The sequence below is a fragment of the Salarias fasciatus genome, chromosome 6, assembly GCF_902148845.1.
Source record: "Salarias fasciatus chromosome 6, fSalaFa1.1, whole genome shotgun sequence".
NCBI lineage: Eukaryota > Metazoa > Chordata > Actinopteri > Blenniiformes > Blenniidae > Salarias > Salarias fasciatus.
The window spans coordinates 19,831,237-19,857,170 of NC_043750.1; the positions used below are offsets into that span (position 1 = coordinate 19,831,237).

Sequence of the window (25,934 nt, forward strand, 5' to 3'; positions counted from 1 at the left end):
CCGTTACAGCCGAGAAAACAGCAGCAGAGTGACCCAGGAGCAGTGCAGTGTGCACTGTACACGCTGTTTTCATTTCATTAGGAGGTAAACTGACTGGGAACTTTGAGTCCTGTGAGCTGTTTTGACCGATTCCTGCTTTTGTTAGTGTTTTGTATTCACATCCACATTTGTATGTTTTTCTGCTTTTGGATGCACGGATCCTAACAACAATACTGCTCCGCCAACATCCTGCAGCACAAAGACCTGTGAGAGTAATGCACACTGTTCATTCGCTGTGTGGAACAGAAAGAGGTGAACACGAGATGTTCTCAAAGAGGAGAACACACACATTATTTGGAGATGAAGTGTCTCTCTTGACAGAGAGCTGGAAGAGTCGGGCTACATGTTGGTTCATATCTAAACAGGAGTCTCAAAGATCCTAAGCAGTGGCATGCTCGAGGTAAATGGGATTTGGATTCTGATGAAGGGCCGCTGTTGGCAACACTAACGCGTCTCTATTTATGCTAAACTGCCGAAGATGACTGCAGTCATTCATCGAGCAATAACCTCGGTATCCAACAGAACGCGTTCTGATATAGAAAGAACTTAATGACATTGATTCAAAAAAAAAAAAAGTTCTTTGTGAAGAGACATTTCCACCTGAGTGTGTCTCAAAATGAAAAAGTAAAGGAGCTTATTAGGAGCTAAAAGTATTTTACTTATAGGCCATTTGGGCTGCTGACTGCACAGCGGTGGAGTGGTTACCACAGACATACCCATTAAATGTACTGGATAAAGGACAATATAATGAATCAATATGGGCTATTCTGCTGTGTTTCTTTCACTATCACACTGAGAATATGAAAAAAAGTCAACATATAAATCAATTTATAGTGCAGCTATCCTGTCAACTCACAGAAAGAAAGTAAAAGGATAAAAAACAAATCAAAATTGTTGGACTGCAAAAGCAAAAATATCTAAAAAAGCTAAACTTAAACAGTGAGTAAGCATCAACAGGGCATCCGAGCAGCACCAACCACATGCTCAGCCAGTGGATACATGGTAAATTTAGTGAAGGAGGACACCTGCCACCAGACATGATCCATGAGTACAAATAACCCATTAACAGGGCAAACCAGCACTGTCACTCCTTTTGAACAAATTGCTTCTTCGAGGCAATTCTGCTGTTCACTTATTTCTGCAGCATTATCAAAGTCAAGCTGAAAGCCTCTGAAAGGTGTGTGGAACTGTGTGGAGGGAGAGCAAATGGCATAAGTGGCCTGTGTGTCTTAAATAATTGGCCCAAGATAAATAAAGTTGCAGGATGAGTGATTGGATTTTTATAAAAAAAAAAAAAAGAGTGCCAGCATTCTTGCTTTTGATAAAGAGCAAAACTTTAACCCAAAAAATAGTGGTTTTATATAGAACGACTGCTATTTACAGTATTTTCCAGTGGTGAAAATATGAAACTGAGTTTTGAAAGACCTTCAGACGGTCTGTATGAGACCATATTGAACCAGTGTGGAAAGAAGTGGTCAATCAGCAAACTGTGTAAAGGAAGCCATGCCTTCATCACTGTCCAGAGTCGGGTTCGTATCTGGGAATTTCATTGGCTGTCAGCGTTGATTGGCGCAAAATATCAAGGTGTCCCTAAAAGTGCATTTTTCCATTTCGAACTGAGCTTCTCAAATAGATAAATAAATAAGTGTTTGGGGGCCTGAATCCAGGAGTCTGTGAACCTTAAAGTCTAAATCTCACACAGCTGTGAGAAGTTACTATCAACACATTGCTGTTTCCCAAATAAAAATGAGTTTGTTACAGTGTCAGAGCAGCACGGGGAACACGAGGGTGTAGAATGGATCCTTTGTTATGTTTCCTTGGAAATGTTCCAATCTCCCTTATACAATGTGAAGAAGCTGTTCAGGCAACTTCTGGGTTGGAGATGAACTCATCCTCTCTGAGATCTGAGGGGATGGCTTTGATAAGACTGAGATCCTGGACTTGATGGAAGGACTCGAGTCTCTCTGCAGAGATGGAAGAGACCTTCAGAGGCTCTTGGAGTGAAATGTAATTTGGCCTCAAATGGACAGCTGCTGTGGGATTGATTTTGGAGAACTGAATTGATATATACGTATATGTACTGAGAGACATTGTTTCTACTGTATGTATCTATTGTATGAACCAGTGCAGAACCTTGACTTGTTATAGAACAATCATGTATTGTTGTATGAAATCAATAGAAATTGTTTTTTAAAGGCACTGTAGTATATAATGGCAAGCATCGAGTGATTCCTCAGCATCACTATGAAAGCTTCCTTGACCAAAAAATACATACAACAAAAGGTGCACATTCTCCGTTTTGCACATCATCTCTCTAAACGTCCCTTTAGCTCCAGCCTGTGAGTCCTGTGATCCTACTGAGGAAAACTGGAGCAAGCAATCAACTAACTTGAAAATAAGTGTGTCACTTAACTTCCTCCAGTCACTGCTTTTTTCTGCACATGTCATATCTGTTAAATTATCGCCGGAACCACTGCTGGAGAAATCTGTTCTTCCTTGCAGTGTCTGAGTTCCTGCAGCTTGTCGTCTGAACATCATCAGCAGATCATTTCCTTTCCTGTGAGGTGTTCGACAAATAGTGTGTGATTGATCAAAAAGGTGACGAGGGAGCGCGTATTGCCGGAGATTGCAGCAATAGTTTTGAGAAGCAGCTCACCAAGGTGTCGAGGACGAACCAAGAGCACCTAAAGAGCAAATATTTTTGAAAGAGCAAATATTTTGAGGCATTTAAAGACATGGGAATGGCTGAGAGCTGTTGTGAAAGGAATCCTCATTATTTCCTCTTTGCCTTCAGCCTCCTGTTGACCTATCAGTCTGACATACTTCAGGTGCATTTGTCACAAAGCAGTAAGAACTGACTCAGTTTTCTCTTCTTGGAGGAAGCTTGTAGCAGTATAGAGATCTATAGAGGAAAACGCTGTCATCAAATGGTCTTGTCTTGAAGTATGTGTTTCTTGAATGCTGGAGAATTGCAATCCTTATATGAGGCTCAAACTTATCTGACTTGGCAATATTTTGTATTTTAGTGTTGGAAAACACACCGTTCAGAATGAGGACAAGGATTTCTACAGCACCATCTCCACACACGGATAACAGGTAGGCTTCATGTGTTAGAAAAATGCGTGATAATAGCGAGCCAGTTGATAATTCATTTTATGATAATCATCCTCGGTTTTCTTTTACCTATAAATTTTGTTTTGGTAACATCGTGCATCTGTGAAAATAATCCCTCTGGTGTAAATAACGTGCAGTTGATTTGCAGTGTGCAGCTGGAAGGGAAAACTGTGAAATCAAGACGCTATCACTGACTGAAAACAATTGCCTCTGTCAGCTGCTGCACTCAGTGAAATATCTACAAATAATGAACATTTCCAAGCAAAAGATAAGCAATTCAGTTGGCTGCTCTCCAGTTTTTATGTTTCATAAAGCACAGCGTTCCCCACAAGCCAGCTCTGGGATCTTTGATCATGTGGCTGTGGAGAGAGTGTTAACTACTACATCTCTGTCTGAGAGCCAGACTCCTCCACCGGCCATTTGTTGATCTTCATTCATCTATCTTTAGATGGATGTGGAGCGCGTCCTAAAGTTGTGTACAGACTTGAGTTGGCTGACTCAGCCGCTTTCAGATTTCCAATGTATCAGTCAAGTCTCAAGACAATGTGAAAGATTATTGCACCCATTATATGAGTAATTTAATAAAATGTAATGGACGAGGCAGGCTTGGGAGGCCTTCGCTGTGGTGCCATCGTCTCCACAGATCCCTTTAATAATGCCAGAAACTGTTTGCATGATGAATATTCAGCCTTGTCCAAAAGAAATTATAGTAAAGAGATGTGGCCCATTTCCACTGCTTCAACAGTTTCTAAATGTTTTACACTGTCAGTCACACTCACACACCTGTGTGGACACTTCTTCTGGGAGACAACTGGCCTTCAGTGTTCGAGGAAAACAGCGTGATCAGAGACCCACTCGGTGCACTCACCTTGATTTTGACATTTCCAAACTGATTATTGCAGAAGAAGTCCACATGATGGTGCTATAAAGGAATACGTCATGTAATCCATGAATACAGAGTGCTCTGTGTAACAGACAAACACAGATAATCCCTCTTCACCTGGGAAACTCTGCAACTTTCTCCAACAAACAGAGTGGGTTTTAGGATATTTTGAAGTTTCTGGGACACTCTCACCTGTACGAACATCATCTCTTATTCACAGTCTACAAGGCAAGTTTTCTCTACATCATTAATTAAAGAAATATACACTGATCAGCCCAAACCCAATGAGCACTTGTGTTAATTTGTGAGTTGTGGACTTTACCAGACCGCTGGGAATTTATGACCCTGTTGCTGGTTGGATTTCCAGCACTCGAACCACTTTTGGTAAATACTGACCACCACCGATCACACAAGAGCAGCAGTTTTGGAGATGATCTGATCAAATCGCTTTACTCTGAGTCCATAATATTTCCTTGCTGCCTTAATATATCCAACCCTACAATCTCTTGAGAGTTAATCTTAAATAATCAATGCATAATGTTATGGCCAATGTGTGTACAGCACATCAGAATTAGTCTTGAAGCAATATTAGGACAGACGTATAAAGGGTTATGTCTCACTGACTGCATGAATTTGAGGACTATAATATGACAGAATGGCAGACAGCACTCTCTCAACTTCAGCTTCTTTCCGCTGTTCTCGTCATCAAAGACTCTCAGAGCTGAGAAAATGTGAGGTTATAAAATTGGTCTTCTCACTTTCCTCGTTTGGTGAAAAGGGGGAGACATTCATGGTGCAATAATCACGTGCAGATCCAGAAGCCCATTCCCATTTCACCATTCTGCAGTGGAAAAGTTCCACACCTTCTCTCTGGAGACTTCACTTTAACCTTCCAGAGACACCAGGAGTCCAGAGGGAGGCGTTTAGTCAACTTCAATCTGCACCAGCTTTCCAAAGGAAGGAAGGTCACACTCAGAAAATAAACGCAAACTGGTCCAAACACTGGAGGTGAGCTCTGTGCTGCTGCACAGCCTGCGGTGGCACAGACGTAGGCACAGGTACAAATTGCCATTCTGTTAGAATTCAGTCAAAGTCTTTGAACCTGAAGTGGTGCTTTGAGCTCCCGGGTTGGTGGAGTGATTTAGCATTTTGTCAGAACCTCGTTTGGCAAAGAAACACAAAGACTAATTCTCATGAATGAAACACGTTGACTTGTGCCTGGTCTATTCTGCCATTGATTTGTGAGCTCTGTTGTTCCTACAAAAGAAAAAAAACATATTTTATATTTCAGACAAATGTGTTGTGTGAATTTCTATATGACACTCATAAATGTGCCAGTACACTAATGGATATATAAAGGTATTTAGAGTGAAGCTGCAGCACAGGATATTTAGGCGCCAACAACAAACTACAAGTTGGAATGGCATCAAACTGATCCAAGAAGTCAAATATTTCTATTCGAGGCCAGCAGCAACAAGTTGAATGCTGTAATTTACCATCACTTTGGTCATTTTCAATTGAGTAGATAGAAGATCATTTTAAAATCAGTAATGCAGAGATTTAATTCTTCAGGAAATGTGGAGAATATTAAATAATCTTTTTCCTTTTCATTTATAAAGATCCTCATATGAGCATTTAGGCTAATAAAATCCACACAAAAATAGGATTTTTCTTCTTTTTTTTTTTTTTTTTTAGCTAAAATAACCCTTTATTGTGAAATATTTTAATAATATTCATTACAAAAGTAGGTGTAAAATCCAGGGATAATCCCGATTAAATGAGGACAGGTAAAAATGATCAGTCTCTTCAATGCTTCTTATGTTGTGAGATTACTTTTTCACCCACCAGCTTAATGAGAACAAACAATGGACGGCTTATGACTGATGAAAAATGTAAATATACAGCATCAAAAAAAAAAAACAACAACAGAAAAATCAATAAAACAGATTGACTTAGAAAATACATAGATAAGAATGTAATTATAGACTGTGATAGCGACTGTTTTACTAATGTAAACACATTTATACATAGAACAATTGGGTCTGCATCAGAGTGAAGCTGTAAAACACAAACAATTGTCTGATATTATTTTCATCCAAGAGGGATATCCACGTTTTTTGTTTTTTTTTTTTTCCAGACATTACCCATGGAGCTCTACTCATATTATTTACACCAAAAAAATAAAAAATACACAAAAAGAAAATGTGACTCTGTTCAAACAAGATTCAGTTCAAAAACAAATAGCTCTCACACACACACACACACACACACACACACACACACACACACACACACACACACACACACACACACACACACACACACACAAAATAGTATAGCTGTCTGGAGATGATGAACCAAAGCTCCATCAAATTTAATTCCAAATTGTTTTTCAAAGCACCAGCTTCACATGTTGCGTTTTACACTGAGTTCTCCTGAATCAAATATATTTATGGATTAACTGAGATGATTAGGCTAATGATGTGGCTCAGCATGATATGAATAATTAACAACCGTTACACCATATAAGTTCAAATGGAAGTGTTGAGTTGTTCCTCTTGCTCCTGAAGACAAACTTGCCTTCACCTCTCTGATTCAAATGGCCACGCTGTTTTCCACCTCTGCTGGATCCATGTACGTGTACGGCACTTCCAAACCCTTGTTTCGGCTCTTGATGACAGCACTCAACACTTCCAGCTCTCCTTGAAAGTCCCTGATCAGCTTGCGGGGAATCTCCTCGCAGAAGTGGTCCTCTGGGTACTGCCCGAAAGCCACCTGAGGAGACATTCAGCTTTTAATTTCAAATGTTAATCAAACATCCCCTCATGCTGAGCTGCAAGTAATCAGAAGAAAACTCCCTGCAGCAAAAATATTGTTGTAATGTGAGCATGCGATTAATATCTTTTTAATTTTCTACATTTTTTTACAAGGTTTTGGACACTTACAAAGTCGCTGGACTGCTTGCTGAGCAGCCACATGGTGGACATGCCCTGCACGGTCGTGTTGACGTCAGGAAACGTCTGCAGCATGGTCTCCTTGCTCGCTGTCCCCTTTTTGGTGGGTGGCGGACGTTGCAGGGAGATGGGCGTGTTGGGCATCCAGCCACCGTAGTCATACTGCAATCAATACATCAGCAGTGTGTCTTTTAATCGCTGCTTTCTGTTTGCCGTGCCTGATGATATGTTTTTAGCTGCTCCCTTTTACTGCAATTTTGTTGGAGTTTCAAATTGAAACAGAAACTCAAACCACATGTTTTTAGTTCCAATATTGTTTGGGCTTTTGTGAAAAGCAATCTGTCAGTCCATTTATCTGCTCCAGACTGATGTCTTAAAACATGGATTGGATGGATTTCTGTGAAATGTTTTTCCAACATTCTTTGGTCCTGGGCAATTTTGATGATCTGGACACTTTCCATCTCGCACGAGAAAGTCCCTGGAGGAGGTGGTATCGAGAGAAATGTGTCCACAGCTGTCATATTTTCTAAGCGCAGCTTCACAAATTGGCTTCAGTGTTGCAAAAACTAAACAACTCTTAAACTTGACCAGAGGTAGAGTATCTAAAACACTGCAGGGAAAACTATCGAACCGTATCAGCGTATTATACATAACAACGAACATTTTTACTGACATTGCTACGATTTACCTGTCCGGTGTTTACAGCTGAGTGCTGACCCGAGCAAGTGAAGATCACCATGGTTACAAACTTGACCAGCTCCGCCACAGAGGTTAAGCTCTTCGGGATTCCTTTAAAACGGGAATAATATTTAAAAATTCACTACTGAATGAAACCTGTACTCTGATACAATATCAAATCACATAAAAATCCATCATATCAAAATACGAGGGTGTTTTCAAAGCCCACCTGTGCATTCGTTGGAAAGGAATCCATGTTCAAAAATGTCAGAAATCCACCTCTGCAGCTCAGAGTCCTGCTCAACTGCACAATCATCCTTATAGTAGTGGCCAAGTATCCCCTGCACAAACCTTGAAACAAATCGATATAAAGACTGTAAAACACATCCAAGCTGGCATGGTATATTTTCATTCACAAACTCAATCATGGTTCAAAATGTTCCAGGGAAATGGATGAGGAGTTCTTAACTATATTTGATGGGAACAGGCCAATTCCACCGAATTTACATCAGCGCTTGTAGACTGAAGTTTTAAAACCTTTCAGGCACTGCAGATGTTCTAATCTACACGTACTGCACATGCATGATTTCACCATCTGTGAAACGCCGTCAACAAAATGAAAATGACAGCAACATTTAATCAAGTCAATAAACCACTTTTACACCACATTAGCTCCACTCAGGTGCACTTAACAATGCGTCTTTTCAGTATCTGAGGTTGAAATTGTCATTACGAGCAGCAAAGCATCCAGGAGTCGGTGACTGCTCCACAAAAGACCGAACAGCACATTGCATCATAAATTGTCCAGAAGAGATTTCAGTGAAATGAAATGAAGGAAGTGAAGCAAAGAAAATGTTAGCAAGGAGCAGAATAAGAGGGGCTGGATGAGTGGAGCTGAGAATTTACACCACAGGAATGATACCTTTCGGGTTTGAATAAGAAAACACACTCACACATAAATCTGTCGTCTTTTCAGAAAGTTGAATGAAGAAAAGTGTTCTCCCATATAAGAGTGATAAAAACACAGCAAAGAAGATTTTGGCTATGTATTCTTTTTATGCTTTGGAAGTGATTCTGTGTAATCACCTATAAAAGGCACTGTGCATGTAAGAAAGATGCATCATATCCTCAGCATTAATTTAATGTCGCTCTCAGCGCAGTAATGGGCTCGACTTGACTTTATAGCATAACACAGTCTCAGTCGGCTGTAAATGATAGCTGTAAACTTCAGTGACTCATGATGAGTCGGGCCAAAATCCAGCTTTTATTCCACTTAAAAATACTGGAGATATTAAATATGCAACGGCGTGGCTCTTCAATATGACTGATCAGAGTTTTATTGTTTACCAAGGCATGAAGCTCATTTTAAAGTGGAACTAATATGATAAAGTCTGTTATTCAAACCCACTGCTAACTGATGAGAACTGGTGCTCGCTGCTCAGAATTTTATCAGTAATGCATAATTCTGCCTTGTCCTTAATGACATGAATGGATGGATAGAAGGATGGACTGTGACCTCTGAACATTTCAGAACAATTCTAATGCAATTTATATATAATATTGTATTCTAATGCAATTTGAAGTAACCTGAAATAATAAGCAGCATGAGTTACTATGTCTTTTTTAAAATGATTTTTTGACAGTCATGGTGTATCAGCCAGTCGGCCGTTCCCCCAATTTGCTGGTTTACTCTTGCAATACAAGTTTCCACCACAAGGTGGTGCATTGAGTCACTCACAGAAACACCAGGAAAAGTATAAAGCGTCAGCTGAAGCTCCCACTGAATGGGAGTCATGATCATCTGTTTGATGAGCAGTAACACACTTTTTATTCACTTGACCTCATTTTGAAAACCACAACCACAAAATGTACCAAAAAAGAATTACATAATGCCCCTTAAAGTATTTGTAAGTACAGGGAAGTAAAGTAAAAAAAAGGTATCATAGATCACTATTATATTAGTTACAGACGTCATGCAGAAGAGCTTATAGTACCTCTGAACAATGTCCCAAAATTTGAGTCCATCATCTCTGTAGTAGAAGTTTGGGATGCTCTCCAGTCCTCGCTCAGCAATGTCTTCCGGTATACAGAGAGAAGTGTAGGTCATGGAGGATAGATATTTCTTCAGGAGGGTGAGCATTCCATCTCCACCAGCAGCTGCAAACTGGAGAACAATCCATATTCAATGGACGACAAACAAAAGTGGGACCACAGTGCGCTGGTCATTTCATACCTGAGTGAAAATTCCATTCTTGGATATCAGAAGAAGTCGAGCCAAGTGGTTGATCTGTAGCGTGTAGCGAGTGTGAGGTACAAGCAGCTGGGCAACAGAGTAAAACTGTTAGTACCACGTTTCATTACTTGACACTGTATTTGACTTCCAAGAGACTGTTTTATCTCATGTATATGTGACTGATTGTTACACAACTAACTTCCCTTTTTGCATAATAGTTGCAATCTTAATACATCTACATCATCGAGTCGTGTTACCTTGTACAGAGGATGCACCATGGGCATGTTGCGCAGCAGCGACACTGCAAACACTTCTGCCAGCAGGTGAGTACGCAGAAGGTGAACATTGAGCTGGTGCTCATTGAAATCTGCACTTCTCACGAAAATCTTTGCCATCAGCCAGTCGTACTCTGAATCAGTGGGAAAAAAGATTGGGTTGTCATCTGCTGGAGTCTGCTTTAGCTGCAGGAGGAAGAAAGGGAGACGGGGCTTCATTATGAGAGGTGGCCAACAACGCTGAATAATTTCCTGTAAGTGCTGCTTGTTTTCCTATTCAAGGCAGGTTTGTTGTTCCTCGCTGGTCAGTCTTTTCAGATGAATAATCTGCCGTTCCCTTATGGGGGATTTTCACTGACTGTCATCAGAGCAGGAAATCAACCTCAATATTTCCCCTCCTAATATTAAAACTTGCCTTTTCATGTGTTTGACCAAAGTCCATGCTCTTCATGTATTTGCATTTGATTGGTGTGGCTTTTACAATCTGCTATGTCTACACAAAACAAACCCTGGCCCTTGGCTGATTCGTATAAAAAGGATTGCATAGCAATTATATCAATAACTAGGAATCTTATGTCTTTGTCTCACAGAAACGATTGATGTCTGCGATCTAGATCCATCATTGGTAACGTCAACCGATCTCTTTCTTGAGGGCACATTCAACAAGATGGATTCATCCATTCACAGGAACCCCACATTTATCAGACTGAGTAATAGCTGACTCAATCAATACTTTGAATTACAGCTTCACTACAGCAATTACTGTGTTCTCATTTCACCTGGATTGCAATTGGCTTCAGCTTATCATCAGGAGTCTTGTGGAGCAGAACCAGAGGAGCCATCAAGAACTGCTTCTTCCCATTGATGATGTTTGGCTGCAGTCCGTCCAGTTGTTTGTAGTCACACAGGAATATGTTTCCATTCTGTTTGGAATTTCAGTGACAGTGAAAAATAATACGACCTGAAGGCACCCATCCAAACAGTCCAATCATAAAAATACCACACAAGTGCAATCATTTCTGTCCCTCAGAGGAACAAAATACATGCAGAGTTTCAATCAAACTTATCAATGGGACAATTACCTTCATTTCATCTTCCAAACCGCACTGACCGGAAAGGAAGACCATGTCATCAGTGACAGGAAAATTACTGGGCAGGGCTTCACATCGTCGGATCAACATGGGGTTGACGCCATTGAGAAATTGGTAGCCAAAAAAAGCGTCTTCAGTCCAGTGTTCTTTGACGTATTCTGAAAAAAATAAATGGATGGATGGATGGACAAACAGTCTCTTGAACACTGATGTCAGGTTAAATATCATTTATAGAAGAGTGTAGGAGAAGGGTTGGCCCTGAGGAGGTATTCACCAATACAATGTTATTTATCTGCTCACAGTACAATTAGGATACCATTAATTGAGAGACATCACTGTGGCTATAGATTTTAACTTGCACAAACCTTAGTCAGATAAAGGATCAATATGTAATGTATTCCATTATATAGCCCTTCCATCTCAGTCTCTCTGCTTCGAAGAAATTGAGGAGGACCAGGAAGGATGATTTTGAGTCGAGACTCAAGACTGACATAGCATCTACTGCAAAGTAACAAATAATCATAGTCTTGTTTTTTGGAAGAACTTACGCAATCATGCATGTAGGATTGAGTACTTCACTAACATGGCATAATATTTCTGTACCTGATATTTTGGTCTTTTTGTTGCAAAACACCCGATTGATATCATCTATGTTGCTCCACGTCTTCTTGAAGCTTACCAGTCCCTTCAGTTTCAGCTCTGTCAGTCTATAAAGTAACACAGTGATGTTAACATGATCCTGCATTTCATTGGGAAACAAGTTCACGGTTAGAAAAGTGAGTTTGAGGACTTCACCCTGTGGATGCCGTGTAGAAAAACTCTGTTGTCTTGGTGAAGGAAAAGCGAACCTCACAAGGCAGCGAATTGGGGCCTTCTGTCTTCATGATGTGGGGAAGACCCTCAGCATATGAATCCCACCTTGACAAAAATCATGAAAATTAGTGCTGAAGTGGTGAAGGAACGCTTTAAATACCAATGTATCAGCAGTGTAATCTGAATGAATACATTTGGAGTAAACTAATACAAATCATATGGTGGTGTGAACACATTGTTTTGATCTGTTTCAGATTATCATTTAAGTCTGGTATGTTCAATCGGCCTCTCTTGAGGGGGGTATAGTTTCCTTTAGTCATGCAAAACTCAGCACAAGTCCTGTTCTTGACAGAATTAGATTTATAAACTATGCTAATGAGAAAAGACAGCAAATAAACAGCTGAGATAAAAGTAAGGTACCCTCTGTTTAGGGGTGTAAATGCATCCTACAGTGGAAAGATTTTCCAGTCACATGCCTCATGTTGCTCTCTGGAAAGATGGTTTTGGACACATAATGGATCTTTTCATTTAAAGCTTAAATTCTCCTATCTGCCTGTTTCTGATATGTTTGTCACTTTACTCCTACCAGCAGGATTCTGCTGCCCAAACCTCAGATGATCTCAAGCTGTTTTGTAGAGCACAAGTTCACCTCGCCCACAGTGTCCACATTCACCAGATCTCAATCCGATAAGGTACTGCTGGTATGTGGCAGAACGAGACATCAACATCACTGTTGTGCCGCAAACCTACAGCAACTGAGTGATGCTATACTGTTGACTGTCTGAGGAATGTTTATGAAGCTAAGGAATGTTTAAACTGTACTCAATCTAAATAGAAAAAAAAAAAAAAAAGAATGAAGGCAACAGTGAATTCTCAAAGGGACCCGGCCTGTGTGAGCAGGGTGTATTTAATGTTGTCGTAGCTGGTGATTGCATATTCAAACAAAAGAGGAGGGGGTTTACGCATGCCTCTTGTGTACAAAGTCTGATCTCTCACCGATAGTCGTCCTCTCGCTCTTTAAGCTCCTGCTGCCGGCTGTACCTGCCAAGATGGTGAGTGTCTTCGAGGACTGTGAGAGCTTACAGAAATGAAAGAGGAATACCAACAAGCTTCAAAACGCTGACAGTGTTGTGTTAGGATGAATTATATCAAGTCTATTTTTGAAGAACACGTCTTTGTTTGGTCATGTGTGGTTGGCAAGAAGCACGCTTCATGTCAGACGAGGACATTTTGACAAACCTGTTGCCTCTCTGAAGCGCTGCACCTTGCTGTCAGCGATCCAGCGATAGATGGGGAAAATGTAGGTGTCTCCCTCGGGGGATTTGATTTCCACCTTCGCGGGGAACCACGAATCTTCTGGCATCAGCGGGAGACGATGTTTTTCTAACTCAATCACTACCAGCTTTCCAATGGAGACTGGGCAGGACACATTAAACCCTGGTGCCTAAAGTAAAAGTACCAACAGATTTCTATTAAATGTACCTTTTGACTCAGAGCTAAGTTATGATATGCACATGATTACTGTACATGTAGCAATAATGACGTGGATCAGCAAACAGACCCTGAACAAGATGCAAAATACATTTGTCTCATTTCTTTTATGTGTCCATATGCTGCAACCCTGCAGAGCTGCAAACCTGTTGGTGACTTTTTTTTCTAAATGCATTAAAGTCAAACAAGCACTTACTGCTCCTCTGATGACATCCGTAACTCCTTTCAAGCTGGCAAGCCAGGTTTTTTTACTCTCCCCCTCTGTGCCCACGAGTTTAATAAAGACTTGGTTCATAGTGGCAGCACCCGCAAGATTGCCAGTGTACACAATCACTTCATATTTCACCATTTTGACTGTGGTGAAGAGTCCTGACAGGGAGACAAAAACAACAACCTTTCTTAAAAGGACTGATGTTTACCGTCATCATCAAGTTAAATAAATCTTCTGCTGAAGCATCAAGAAGGGGTTAATTTAATTTTTCCTCAATTATCAGTTGTGAAAAGATAAAACTCTTACCTCTGATAACGCAAAGACCGCACAGGGAACAGCTCTGTTCAAAAAAGAAGAAGAAGAAGCAACCGCACACACACAGCTCTGAGGGAGTGTACAGCCTGAGTGCAGGGGGAACGCCCTGTTCTGCACAAGGAATTCTGTGCATATGAATTCAACAAACTCTTGGAAAAACACAAGAATAAGATAACAAACCATTTCCAGTGGTGGAGCCAATTCATTTAAGAAAAATTAACTCATTGCACCACTATGAAACAGCAACCTTAACATATAAACAAATAAATGATTGCATATAAACAACACTGACTTTTTAAAGAGAAACCCCAACAGGAAGCAGAGTCAATAGTAACAGAGATAACTCTGCGGCATTCAAACAAATAAAAACACAAAAGACAATCACAAAACTGCTGAAATCAGATTATTTTTTTTATTGTTATGCACATTAACATGTTGATCACAGGCAGCTTGTTTTTCCCTGCAGTCCAGGACTTTGCCGTCCACCCAAGTTCTTTGATTCTTTACTTGCAAAACAGATCATTTCCATTTAGTCCATAATCGTCGCGGGCAATGGTCAGTGGGATGGTCTGCCATGAACGTAGCTCACGTGGATGAACGTCTGAATGGCTGCTGATCAGTGGATATCGTGCACATGTTCCTGGACTGGGCGTCTCCCGGACAGAGAGGTTGGTCTTTGTTCCCAGTTGGGCAATTTACAATTCACGTCAGTTGCCAACCAAACTGTGTGTCCTTGTAGATATTGTTTTATGAAGCTGGTGTGTGTGTGTGTGTATATGTGTGTGTTTCTCTGGTTCCCATAAAATCAGTTATCAGTTCTTATCTTTCGACTTACTGTTATAAGACCCCCTATCGTCAGCAGATACATTGGGTCGATCTAACCTCGCAAACGCTCTCCGCCAGGTAACGTCTTCCGATCAGGTTCACATTAGGCCACATCCTTCAAGTGCAAAGCTAATACTGCAAATAAATTCTGCTCAAGAGTTCTCATGATTCAAAATACAAACAAAAACATAAAAACAACATGGTTGTGAAAACAAGTTGGAATGAGAACACAAATATGTGTCTCGTCTTTGGGAAGTCCTGAGCCGAGGTTAAATCTGAGGGGAAGGCACCGTCAGAAGTCCGGTGGGCTTCAGCTTGTTGATCCCTCCATCCAGGATGCAAACGCGAGGAAAATTCACCTTCACTAGGTGCGCAGCAAACTGGGAACACAGCGACAGAGAGAGTGGGAGACATGGCAGTCAGCATGCTTTAGTTCAAATAACACCAACTGCATTGCACTGTTTCCTGATTTAATCCGCAAATTGACGGCAAATGCCAATAACATTGTTATGCAATATTACTTCAATGTTTTGGCACAATAACTGTGACGCAATATGATAGTCTCGGGTTGTGAAGCAGCAACCCTCAAGTCAGTTCGTGCTTCCTGCCAGAAAGGTGGGGCAGTGTTTTTCTGTTGCTTTTAATTAGAAAGGTCTATCCATGCCATGTAGCATTAAAGGTACATGCAGAGTTAATATTCTGTGACACTGTAAAACCTGTAAAACTGCTGGCATTAATGCTTTCAACTGCAGACGTAAAAGTTCAGAGAACATGTTTTCAAGTGTTACACAGCGTCCAAAATAAGGAAACGTCAGTCTAAATCATAATATCGCAACTTAGAAATGTGACGGGTATTGCCTGAATACAGTAATATCAGTATCAGATTCAGCAAAAGGGGCTTTTTCTTTTCTTTCCTGTGACCCATGTTGAGAAATTCATGCCAATAAATGAGGATATTGAGTGTTGAAACCTGATTATGAAACATCTGTTGCTGCAGAAATCACAGAACAGTCACGAAGACAACTGAAAATGGCCGACGACTGAACTCAGTTGAGTCATACAATTTATCCTCAAGGCCTGGAATTTGATCAAAGATGAAATAAACACTAGATCCATTAAATTGTTGTTTTTCCAATTTCTGGGGACTGATTCACAATCATTAGGGATTCCTTGACTCTTGCATAAGTACAACAGAATATTGTTACTGGACTGTTACATAATGCTGGCATTGTGCAAAACACTGATGTCAAAGTAAAGCAAATACAATCATTGGTTGTTACAAAATCAATATAAATAATGAAGCCTGGATTAAAAAAACAATTTAACATTTTTACAGAATACAAAAACCAAATTCAACGTGATGAAGCATGCTCAACTCCATTTAGAAATGGTTTAGCAGAGTTTTTTTTTATCATGTTCTAAATGTGTAGATTAACTGAATTTTTTGAGAGTCATGTCTTCATATGTCTTTCTTGGATGAAGTTATGTGAAGCCAATTTAAGACATGAAGAACTAGTTTAATTTGCATTTATAGATTTATGTATACATGGATGTTGCAGTTATTTATATTAAATGCTTATTAAAACCTGGAGACTGCCAACAATCTGCATGCAACTCCTTCAAATAAAACTCCTACTGTTATCAAAAGTGGACTGTTCCGTTTCCCCTCAGGTGCAGAGTGCATGGTGGGAAATTTCTTCCTGCCACCTATGGAATTTACTAATGAGTGTGGCGATCTGATTTGCTTCACCCTGAGCTGAGTGTGAAGGTTGCTTTAGCCGGACTGTGCAACCCCGTCTGCTGCCAATCGTGAAATACAGACGGAAAAAGAAATCAAAGTTGGAGCGAAAACCAGCAATTTCATACGATGACATGTATTGACTTGTGCGCAGGCCTGGAAGACAGAACGGTACCAGCACAAAGCAACAAAGGATGTGGGGCTTTTGTCCGCCTGCATAGCTGGTCACATATTCAGATCTACTTGGCAGGCAAGTTGGAAAATTTTAGATTACATCAGCCAAAGAGGTCAGTCACTCATACACACACACACACACACACACACACACACACACAAAATTAAAAAAAAAGCTTGCACGTAGAGGCTTACTTCTGAATGTCAGCGGAGTTTAAATGTTAAAGGTCTTTAAAGATAAAGCCTGACCGCGCCGTGAATGGACTCATAACTTAGCCCCAAAGTTAATGATAATGGTGCAGTGCACGGAGACGCAAGTGACATTTAAGCACAATCGAGTCCCTTTATTGACGTTTAATTTCACCGTCGACATGACGGAAAGGTTATATAGATTCCTTAAGTTTATCACAAGACTCTGATGTCGCCTTGTAAGTGTGTGGCTGGTCAGTGAACCACTCCGACGTTTTATCATTGCATCAAAGTCTGCAGAAAAATGACACAAAAAGAAGGAAGAGGTGATTACTGGAATGATAAGTCCTGCAAATGATCATGTTACCCTTTACCGGTGTAATAATGACGACCATCGGTTGACCCCTCTGCTAGTATTTCACAAAAATGACGTGAAGTCAAAGGACTGATGTTTCTGGGGAAGACTTCCAACTTTGCAGCATGCAAAATATGTGGAGGAGCAATAACAACATATTGAACTATTAATAGTTTTCAGACAGCTTGATGGCAAATCTGCAGAAAAAAAAAACCTTTCAGTAATTTGTAGCAGTTTTTTCCCCTCATTAGTGCTTATTAAAAAATGCAGGATGATTTTCAACTTTTTGCTTTGACTTTCTAACATATGGAAAGAGAACATCTATATTTTTTTTAAACTGGGTTGTTGCCTGAAGCAAGTTCCCCGCTGAGTCGTTTTTTTAAATGAAGGTTTGGGTAATTTATTCCAAAAAGAGCACAAAAGGAGAATTTATAATGATCAATAGTTTTCTGCTCTGAAATGAGCAAAGTTACGTCTGCTGAAAAGAAGAGAGGAGATCTCTGTAAAGTACAATCTCAGCATCGCCTAACATTTGAGTGTAAACACACGGAAAAGATGGGATTTTTTTTCTTATAATGTAAACCCAGCCAGGAACGCAGACATCAAAGTATCAGCAGCCAAACCCCAAACTGAACTGCTGTTTCCTCAGGCAAGGCTTCTTGCACAGAGAACGACGGCTGCTATGGGATTTTTACTTTCAGCTTAATCCAGATTTTTTATTATTTTACAGGAGATTCTGTTTGGGCTGCTGTGAGCTGATGGGGATTAGTGTCTTTTGTGGGGAAAATGATGGACAGTTTATGACCACAGCTCAGTGCCAAGGCCCACAATAACAATGTTTACAATCTGATGTTTGACAAATTTCACATTTACATTGTGCTAATCGATCGAGTACAAACATAAACAATACATTGTGTGATTCTTTTCAAATCTCAGCTGGATTTGGGGCTTGCTGTTGCCAGGTATTAACTTTCACGTCGTATCATTTATATCGTGGATGGGCCACACATTTTTTAGGATTTCAGCCAAGAGGGGGAACAAGTTGTGGCAGAGCACATCGACGGAGAATACTGGAGACTTCTGGGTTGGACATAACAAAAAGTATATCCCTGAAGAGTAACACAGTAACGTGCATGCATAAATATGGATTTTTTTTTTTTTTAACAGCATTCACAGAGTAAATGCAATGTTTATATGATTTAAGAACGTAGCTCTTGTGCTTACTTTTTTAAAATTATATAAATCCTGTCAATATTAATACTCCTGAGTCCTGACTTAGACTCCTGAAATCAAGTCACTTTGAGTTCTTAAGGAGCTGAAAACTAATTACAAACAGGAAAAAAGATAAATGACTGAAACAATAAAGAGCTGTTTTCAAACTGTAAAAGGACTCAGTGTCTTTTGAACGGATGCTTTGACAGGGTGAGATGCGCTATCAGCAAAAAAACACCAATGTAACATTTGGATGTGATCCGCACACACTTGGACAGTCTTCCTGACTCTTTCAGTGTTTTGATACTGCAGTGCAAAGGAGGTAAGTCTCACACGGAAATGAGAGGCTTTCATAGGAATCGAGCTAATTTAAAACAGGCTCTAGATCACATTAATTTCCAAGCAGATCCAGTTGGCTGCTGGCTGATTAAGAGGGCCACAGCAGAACACAGACTCTGGTTACGTCGTCCTGAAATGACCTGCGCTCCACGCACCGGAGGAGTGTCGCTTTCCATGGAAGACCCAGAAGCCCGATGCTCCCGACTTCCTTCAGTTCTCTCCACGGTTACAATAACATTCCTGTTATTTGTTCAGATTTGTCAGTGAGCGGCTCAGCAGGAAACAGCCCTTTTCACAGCAGGCATGTTGACATGTCACAGCAAGAAACGTCGGCGTGGAACCGACTCAATGTTTGAACAAGTTAACTACTGAAATGACGGCGAACCAGACCCTACAATGCAAGGTTTTAAGATTTAAAAATAACTACGTCACACCAGAAAGAAACTCACAAAGAAAAAAAAAAAAACCTGTGTTAAAAGATGTGAGATCATGCATCTGTTTTACATTTCAGACAAATTGAATTTGGCATTAGTTCCCTCTGGAGGGAGATGTCGAACCGTGAACTCTGTTGAGCTCAATAATACCTAATTGTTGAGGAATTTCTCTCAAAAACACAATCATCAACCACATGTCAATAGGAGGATCAGAGACGCCTGAAATGTGCATTCATATAAAAGAACTGATCATTGAAGTGATGATTACCATCAATACATGTGAGAAGTTGAGATACATGTGTGCACATTAAACTGTCTAAAACTTAAGTAAAAAAATTTCAAGAAAATTTAGAAATTTTGACATTAAATATGTAATATGTTGATTATTCTACAGTAAATTGAATACATTCAAAAGACTGTCAAACCAAAATGTTGTAAATGGGAGCTATTTGGCAATTATACAGAGGAGGCTGGAGAAGCTGGCAGGAGCCTCTGGGTGGAAATGAAGCTGAAGGACGATATTTATTTCAACATAAGACCCAATCAGAAGGGACGTGGGCAAACCTGCACTCTGCCGGAGCTACAAGGTGACGCCAAAGACGGTTGGGACAGAGAGCACTCTACTTATTACATTTCTGAATGAATGTCAGACAAATAACAGCAAATCACTGCACTCAGAAAAGTTGGAGAAGGAAAGCGTGAGGATGGAGGCAGTCCTTCCATCCAGCTTCACCGGGGTTGATACAAGACTACACACTTTACTAATCACTTGGAGGAGTTTGGAGATGGAGAGAACAGAGGAAGCTCTTTCATCAGCCTCTGCCTGTTTGGCATGAAGAGTGTGTGATTTCATAAACAATAACAGGTGTGAAGCTGCAAGCAAAGAGGCAAATTTCAGATTTCTCCAAAATGTTTTGGTTTGAGAGCAAATAGACAACGCACAAAAAGAATGGAGACTTCTGAGAGGTAAATTATATCTATTATTTGTGACAATGTTTCCAGGGTTTCAATTGTATATGTGGAAAAACTCAATTTCTCTCTGAAACCTGGCATGGAATAGGCCCCCTGGGCAAAACAATGTCTTATCTAATTCATTTGGATTTAGTCATAAACCATTTTCTGTCCTGCTCTTTTATTTATGATATCTGTGTGTTTCTAGTCACACAAATTTACTCACGGTTCACCTTTTCAGGAAGAAAGATAGAAGAAAAATGGCAACAACCATCACTACCTAAAGAATCATTATTCAATTCTTGATCCGACTGAGGATTAAAAAATAAAAAAGTACATTTTGTGGCATTTGTAAGGCACATGCATTTGTGGGATGTGCCCGTGCGTAATGCCCAGCTGTTTTAAACATCATCAGCCATGACAGTTTTGTTGGTCACTCAGACACCAGCAGCTGTAAGCAAAGCGTTTTCCACATCGTCTCCACTGATGGATTGACGGAAGTGCTGTTTTGAGAACGCGGACTCATCGCCGGACATAATATTTCTCCCCATGTTCAGTGGTCATGGCAGACCTCCAGCAGCTTCAGGCTGATCTATCACATGGCCCGACGCAGATCAATCAGACATGGCAGGCTGATTTGTGGAGCCATATTCGTATGAAGAGGTGCTGGGAGAATCACGTACAAGTCAGTCAAACTGCCATCAAATGGAATTCAGCAAATCTTTGCAGTTTTTAACTTTTTATCATATATGTCTTATACTTCATTTGCATGTTTGTACATGGATTGTATTGTGTTTTTGTTTGGCACTTTAGATCATAATAAGTTGCATAAAAGTTGCTGTGTAAAAAAAAGTTTGATTGATAACAAAGGCAATTGACTTGTCAGAAGTAATACCACAGATGTAAAGTAACGTAAAGTCGGCTGCTCATAATTAGAGCTTTGATGAAATAAGGAACATTTGACAAGCCTCAGCCTGATTTTTCTGAATATTTTGCGTTCAGACTTTATCTATTGTCGGGTGTTTATACAAGCACGCCGCACACACGCAGAGACTTGACAGCTTGCTCACCATGGCGGCGCTCTTCATGGCGTGGCTGATGACCACGATGACGCGCCCCCTGTAGTTCTGCAGGACTCCGGTTGCGGGACACTGCACCAGCTCGCCGTCGGGGCCGAAGGCCGTGTTGAAGGCAACGTTGATGCTGCCAGAGATGTGGCCCCTGCTGTAGCTGTGGACGGTGCGGTGAAGGAACACAGTGTTCAACAGAGATGGCGAGAAAGGAAAGACACAAAGTAGCGGAAGCCGAGTGATGGATTTGACACACGCTGAACAAATCCAAGGTGGTATATGGGAGAAATAGCGTCTTATGAAAGGACAATGTCCTATTGAGGCTTGACATTAGTGCTGAAAATTACCACGTTCACCAGCCCAGACCACTTCCTACAGCAGCACACGGAGCCAGCATGCTCTGTAATGCGGGATATAATCCTGGAGGTGACGAATCCTGCTGTGGCACATTTAACTTTGACACTGCACAAGAACAAGCATGCTGGTTTTTCAGAAAAGTGGAACGAAGAGGTAGCCTGGACAGCTGAATCTAGATTGCACTGGTTTACTTCGCGGAGGTCTTAATTTAATCCACTTTTTGTGACGACAGACACCCGCAACACAGCTTTGCCTAAGATCACAATAAAGGTGAACAAGGGTTGGTAAATCCTGTGAAAGTGGTCAAATCCCTTTTGTCAATGGGGGCTGGCCTGAGGAGGCTCTGTCTATCAGGAGGCCTCAGAGCAGGAATTCAGCTGCAGGAGCTGCTATTTCCAAATCCTCACTCTATCCGCTAATCCTCACTGATTAATGGATCTTTAACCTCTTAGACAATCTCCATTCCACTGATGAGCTGAAGGTTTGAGGCTCTCTCTTTCGGAAGCTTTGAATTTTTATATTCAAGGTTTTCTGGGTTGTTATACTCGATGCTGCAAAAGAAAAATGTACGTCTTTATGCGATGCTGTAATTTTATGCAGAGCTATGAAAAGATGAATAAATGTACTTTTAGTTGCAACAGGAAATGTAAATACACCTCATTGAAAGGACCTATGGGGATATTTATGGGAAACACATATTACCAAGCATCTGTACACATATGAAAACCACGGCGGCCCTGAAAATGAGAGTTTTTTTTTTTTTTTTTTTTTTTTTTTTTAAATGAGGCATCATTTAAGATGATCAAGCAGAAAAAAAGAGAAAGAAAATTTTCAGTTTCAAGTCAGTTTTAAGGACTGTGAAGTAACTTTTCTCCTCATTTATTGCAGTATTGAGACAAACTAAAGACCTTATCCTGGACAGCTGGATTTAACACATTGGTCTCTCAATACACTAATAGGAAGGTCAAATAATTGTAACGGATTAATAATTGAACTAATGTATTAATAAGTAAGCTAAAAAGGTATCATAGCATTGCAAAAAATGGCACTTCGCTCTGTTTCCCAGGCTAAGCTTCACTCCTTTATGCACTCTTCTCTCAGCCTGCGGGATTTGGTGGGAAGGCCTGGCTGCAGAGTATCTAAGACTATCTTAAGGAAGTGGAATCTGGCATCACATAATTCGAGCAACTCATTCAATATGAATCTCCCCTTACTTTATTTTGAAACCTTGCAAAGCACCAGTAGCAGGTCGAGACTTCTTGCACAAGTTAAACTGTGTGCACATCTTGTTTCTGTGTGTCTGTTCAGTTAAATGGACAATCATCCATAATTGACTAATAAGTACTTCTTTTAATCATCTACGGCACATGTATGCTGTGTTTGAGCCAAATCTAAGTATGATGTGATATGAGAAAAGTTGCATGAATTGAACAGTCCAGACACACACACAGACCTGAGCTCTGCCGCTACAGCTTATGTAGAGCAGACTGGAAACTGAACTGAAAATGTTATGCAAGAGTAGCATAGAAAATCAATGTCAGCGAGGCTCTGCACAGTGGACAGGGAGCATAGGCAGTGCCTGTGTGTCTGTGTCAGCCAAACAGCTAAAAACGACGAGCAGAAATGCAAACTTAATGTTGTTACTGAGCTACCAGCCGGCAATTAGCAAAGTCAGGATATACGAAGGAAAGATTCCCAATCCATCAGGTGGGAAACACAGACATAGACAAACATGCACACATAGCTGCACCTATAAGCTGAAGCTCAAAGGGAGGTTTATGGACGTGGGAGAAAAATGAATACCCCGACAAGGACAGGAGTGAATACAGGAACTATGATCACCATGGAAAATATAAAACAAATGGCTGATGCAGTGCAGCAAAAATGCATTTTTTTAGCGAAGAAGAAAGAAACAAAGAATTGAATTCACTTCCTCCTGTTGTTTCAGCTGCCAACTGAATTGGTGGATTTATGAGTCAAATGTGAAAACAAAAATGAAATAATTGACAGAATTACATTTTCTGATTTGTTCGTTTTCTGAATCATAATAATGTATTTAGTTTTCATGTAACTGAGTTGTATTGGGAGATTATAAATATATTGTGTTAACTGAAACACGGTACAACCCTGCTCTGGATATGTGTGTGTGTGTGTTAGTAGTTATGAGAAATGTGTATGTCTATGGAAACATTCAAACTGGGCAAAGCAAACAGGACATTGTGGTGGTGCAGAGCAGAGCGAGTCTGGGGGGGGGGGGGGGGGGGGGGGGGGGGGGATTGGACCAAAGGTTTTAGAGTGGGCCAGCTCTGTGACTGGCCTGAGGACGACAGCCCACCATGAGCCATGACAGCCGGGCCAAACTGGCCCTGCGGACGGGACGGACCACCCGAAGGCAGTCACATGAGGCCAAAGCAGAGAGCCGGCCACCGAGGCAGGAAGCAGGCAGGAAGCAGGCAGGAGGCTGCGAACGCCATGTAATCCACCTCTGAGAGCTATTTATCAAAATAAAGATGATGGAAATTATTCTATGCAGCGGTTTTGTGAGCATACTTGCAATTACAAAATGAACAGCAGTGCTCCTTGCCAATCATGCGATCAATAAATAGTATTAGTGTAAATTTGACCTGATTGTTACACTAAGCAAAAAAAAAAGAAAGAAGCAAAAACCAAAAACAAGTGTTGCGTCACACCCGCTTTCATGACAGCCGTCCTTTGAAGCATGAAAGGATGATTCTAAAAAAAAAAACCTTAAGCAGAAGAAACTTCAAGTTGCAGCAGGTTTTCTCTTCTGCATTCCCCTGGAAGCAGCGCTGCGTGGAACTGGAGAGGTTGCTCAATTATGTCAAGCTAAATTATTGCCGAGCATTTGTTGTGTTTGGTTTACAAAAGTGGAGCGCTGTTAGAACAAGCTCCAGTTTGTGCAAAACCACATTCTGATTTGCATCAGCAGAAAAGAAAGGAAAAGCTGAGTGTGGTATTTACGTGTGAGAGAAATGTTGGACGATCACGTGTGGCGTTCGGAATATTCACAGAAAGGATACTCCTCAACGCTGCGGATGTCCACGGCAACAATTTTTGGCTTCCCGGCTCTGCTCCTTTTGGTCGGCCCACTCAGTGACAGTTCACAAAGGTCGATTAAGTCCTCAGCTGAGATCCTGGGAGATAGTTCTGCTTTCAGGTCACACAGCGCCAGAGGCTCCCGAGACTACAAGAGAGGAAGTCACAAGAGATCAGATAAAGAGGGAGAGAATAGAGGGACATACGTTGGCAGAATATCTGCATGAAATTTGAATAATGAATCAGGATAATCATAAAAACGACACAAGAGGGACAAAAAGAACGGTGTCAGGCTAGAATTTATTGTTGCTTTAAAACCAAGAAACCGGGAATTCCGTCTGAATAGTTTCCTCGCTAATGAAATCCCCTCAGTATTAATATATTTTACACCATCCTTTAAAAAGAGCTCGTCCCACAAACCCAAAACGGGAATTACATTATGCGTTACTATAAAATCTGTATTACTACCCAGTGTAAAAGCCACAGACGACCGGCAGCCGGGGCCTGGTGCTTTGCCAGTTTGTACCTGAACTGCCAAATTGGCTCATTAAAGCAGCGTGCCGGAGGCATGGCTTCAGGGGGCTGAACTCTGCTCTGCTATGGTGACCAGGAGTTTTACTGGCATGACATTCAGAGGCCATGGAATCATTTTTAAACTTTAAAACGGAGTAGGAAAAGCAAGGACGCTAACAGTCCTTTCACAACAGAGTTATTTAGCAGTCCATTCATTAGCGTGCACATTTAATGGTGGAGAAATGCTAACAGCAACATCCATGAGTTTCGGCACGCTGCATGAAAGCCATTTGCAGAACACAGGAGGATTACGACAGCCAACTGCATGACCACCAGGTTAAATGCCAAAGTGCTGCCATCCATGAAAAACAATGTCTCAGCTCCTGACTCTACCGGCCAGCTGAAATGCTTCAACCTGCCCAGCAGAGAAGACCTCAGAGCTGCAGGCCAGACACCTATTAGTCCAGAAGTTTCATTCATTTCTTCTTCCTTTAAATAGAAATGGAGTATTTATATGCAAATGCGACCTTCTGTCCTGAAACCACAATAAAAGTTGCATATTACAGTTTAGTGTGGTGCTGTTTTATGTATCTCAGGCCGAAAAGATAAGACACAAACTGCAC

The 25,934-nt window shown here is 40.8% G+C and overlaps 2 protein-coding genes across 2 annotated transcripts in view; both read right to left on the minus strand.

The window, feature by feature from the left end:
* Positions 1-6,095: 6,095 nt before the first annotated feature.
* LOC115391003 (arachidonate 15-lipoxygenase B-like) lies at positions 6,096-14,203 on the minus strand. The gene is made up of 15 exons (XM_030095086.1): positions 14,089-14,203; positions 13,768-13,940; positions 13,320-13,524; positions 13,077-13,158; positions 12,063-12,185; positions 11,871-11,974; positions 11,259-11,425; positions 10,956-11,099; positions 10,159-10,362; positions 9,902-9,988; positions 9,663-9,832; positions 7,898-8,019; positions 7,679-7,779; positions 6,982-7,152; positions 6,096-6,811 (listed from the first exon to the last, which is right to left on the minus strand). Exons 2-15 carry the CDS (start codon positions 13,918-13,920, stop codon positions 6,632-6,634), a joined length of 2,013 nt encoding a protein of 670 aa, XP_029950946.1. The 5' UTR covers positions 13,921-13,940; positions 14,089-14,203; the 3' UTR covers positions 6,096-6,631.
* Positions 14,204-14,522: 319 nt separating this feature from the next.
* The window catches only part of tbck (TBC1 domain containing kinase), a 40,948-nt gene continuing 29,536 nt past the window's right edge, over positions 14,523-25,934 (minus strand). Inside the window, exons 24-26 of the mRNA XM_030094810.1 lie at positions 24,783-24,946; positions 21,385-21,544; positions 14,523-15,302 (exon numbers count right to left, since the gene is read on the minus strand). Coding sequence (XP_029950670.1) covers positions 15,192-15,302; positions 21,385-21,544; positions 24,783-24,946 — 435 coding nt within the window. The 3' untranslated portion in view covers positions 14,523-15,191. The remainder of the gene's footprint in view (positions 15,303-21,384; positions 21,545-24,782; positions 24,947-25,934) is intronic.

Bases quoted from the DNA above. Each gene is read 5' to 3' on its own strand.
- LOC115391003 (XM_030095086.1), bottom strand. From the start codon at position 13,920: ATGGTGAAATATGAAGTGATTGTGTACACTGGCAATCTTGCGGGTGCT. The intron at 10,363-10,955 runs GTGAAATGAGAA...TTCCTCCTGCAG, and splicing joins TGAAGCCAATTGCAATCCAG to CTAAAGCAGACTCCAGCAGA. The intron at 9,989-10,158 runs GTAACACGACTC...TCTGTTGCCCAG, and splicing joins TGGTGCATCCTCTGTACAAG to CTGCTTGTACCTCACACTCG.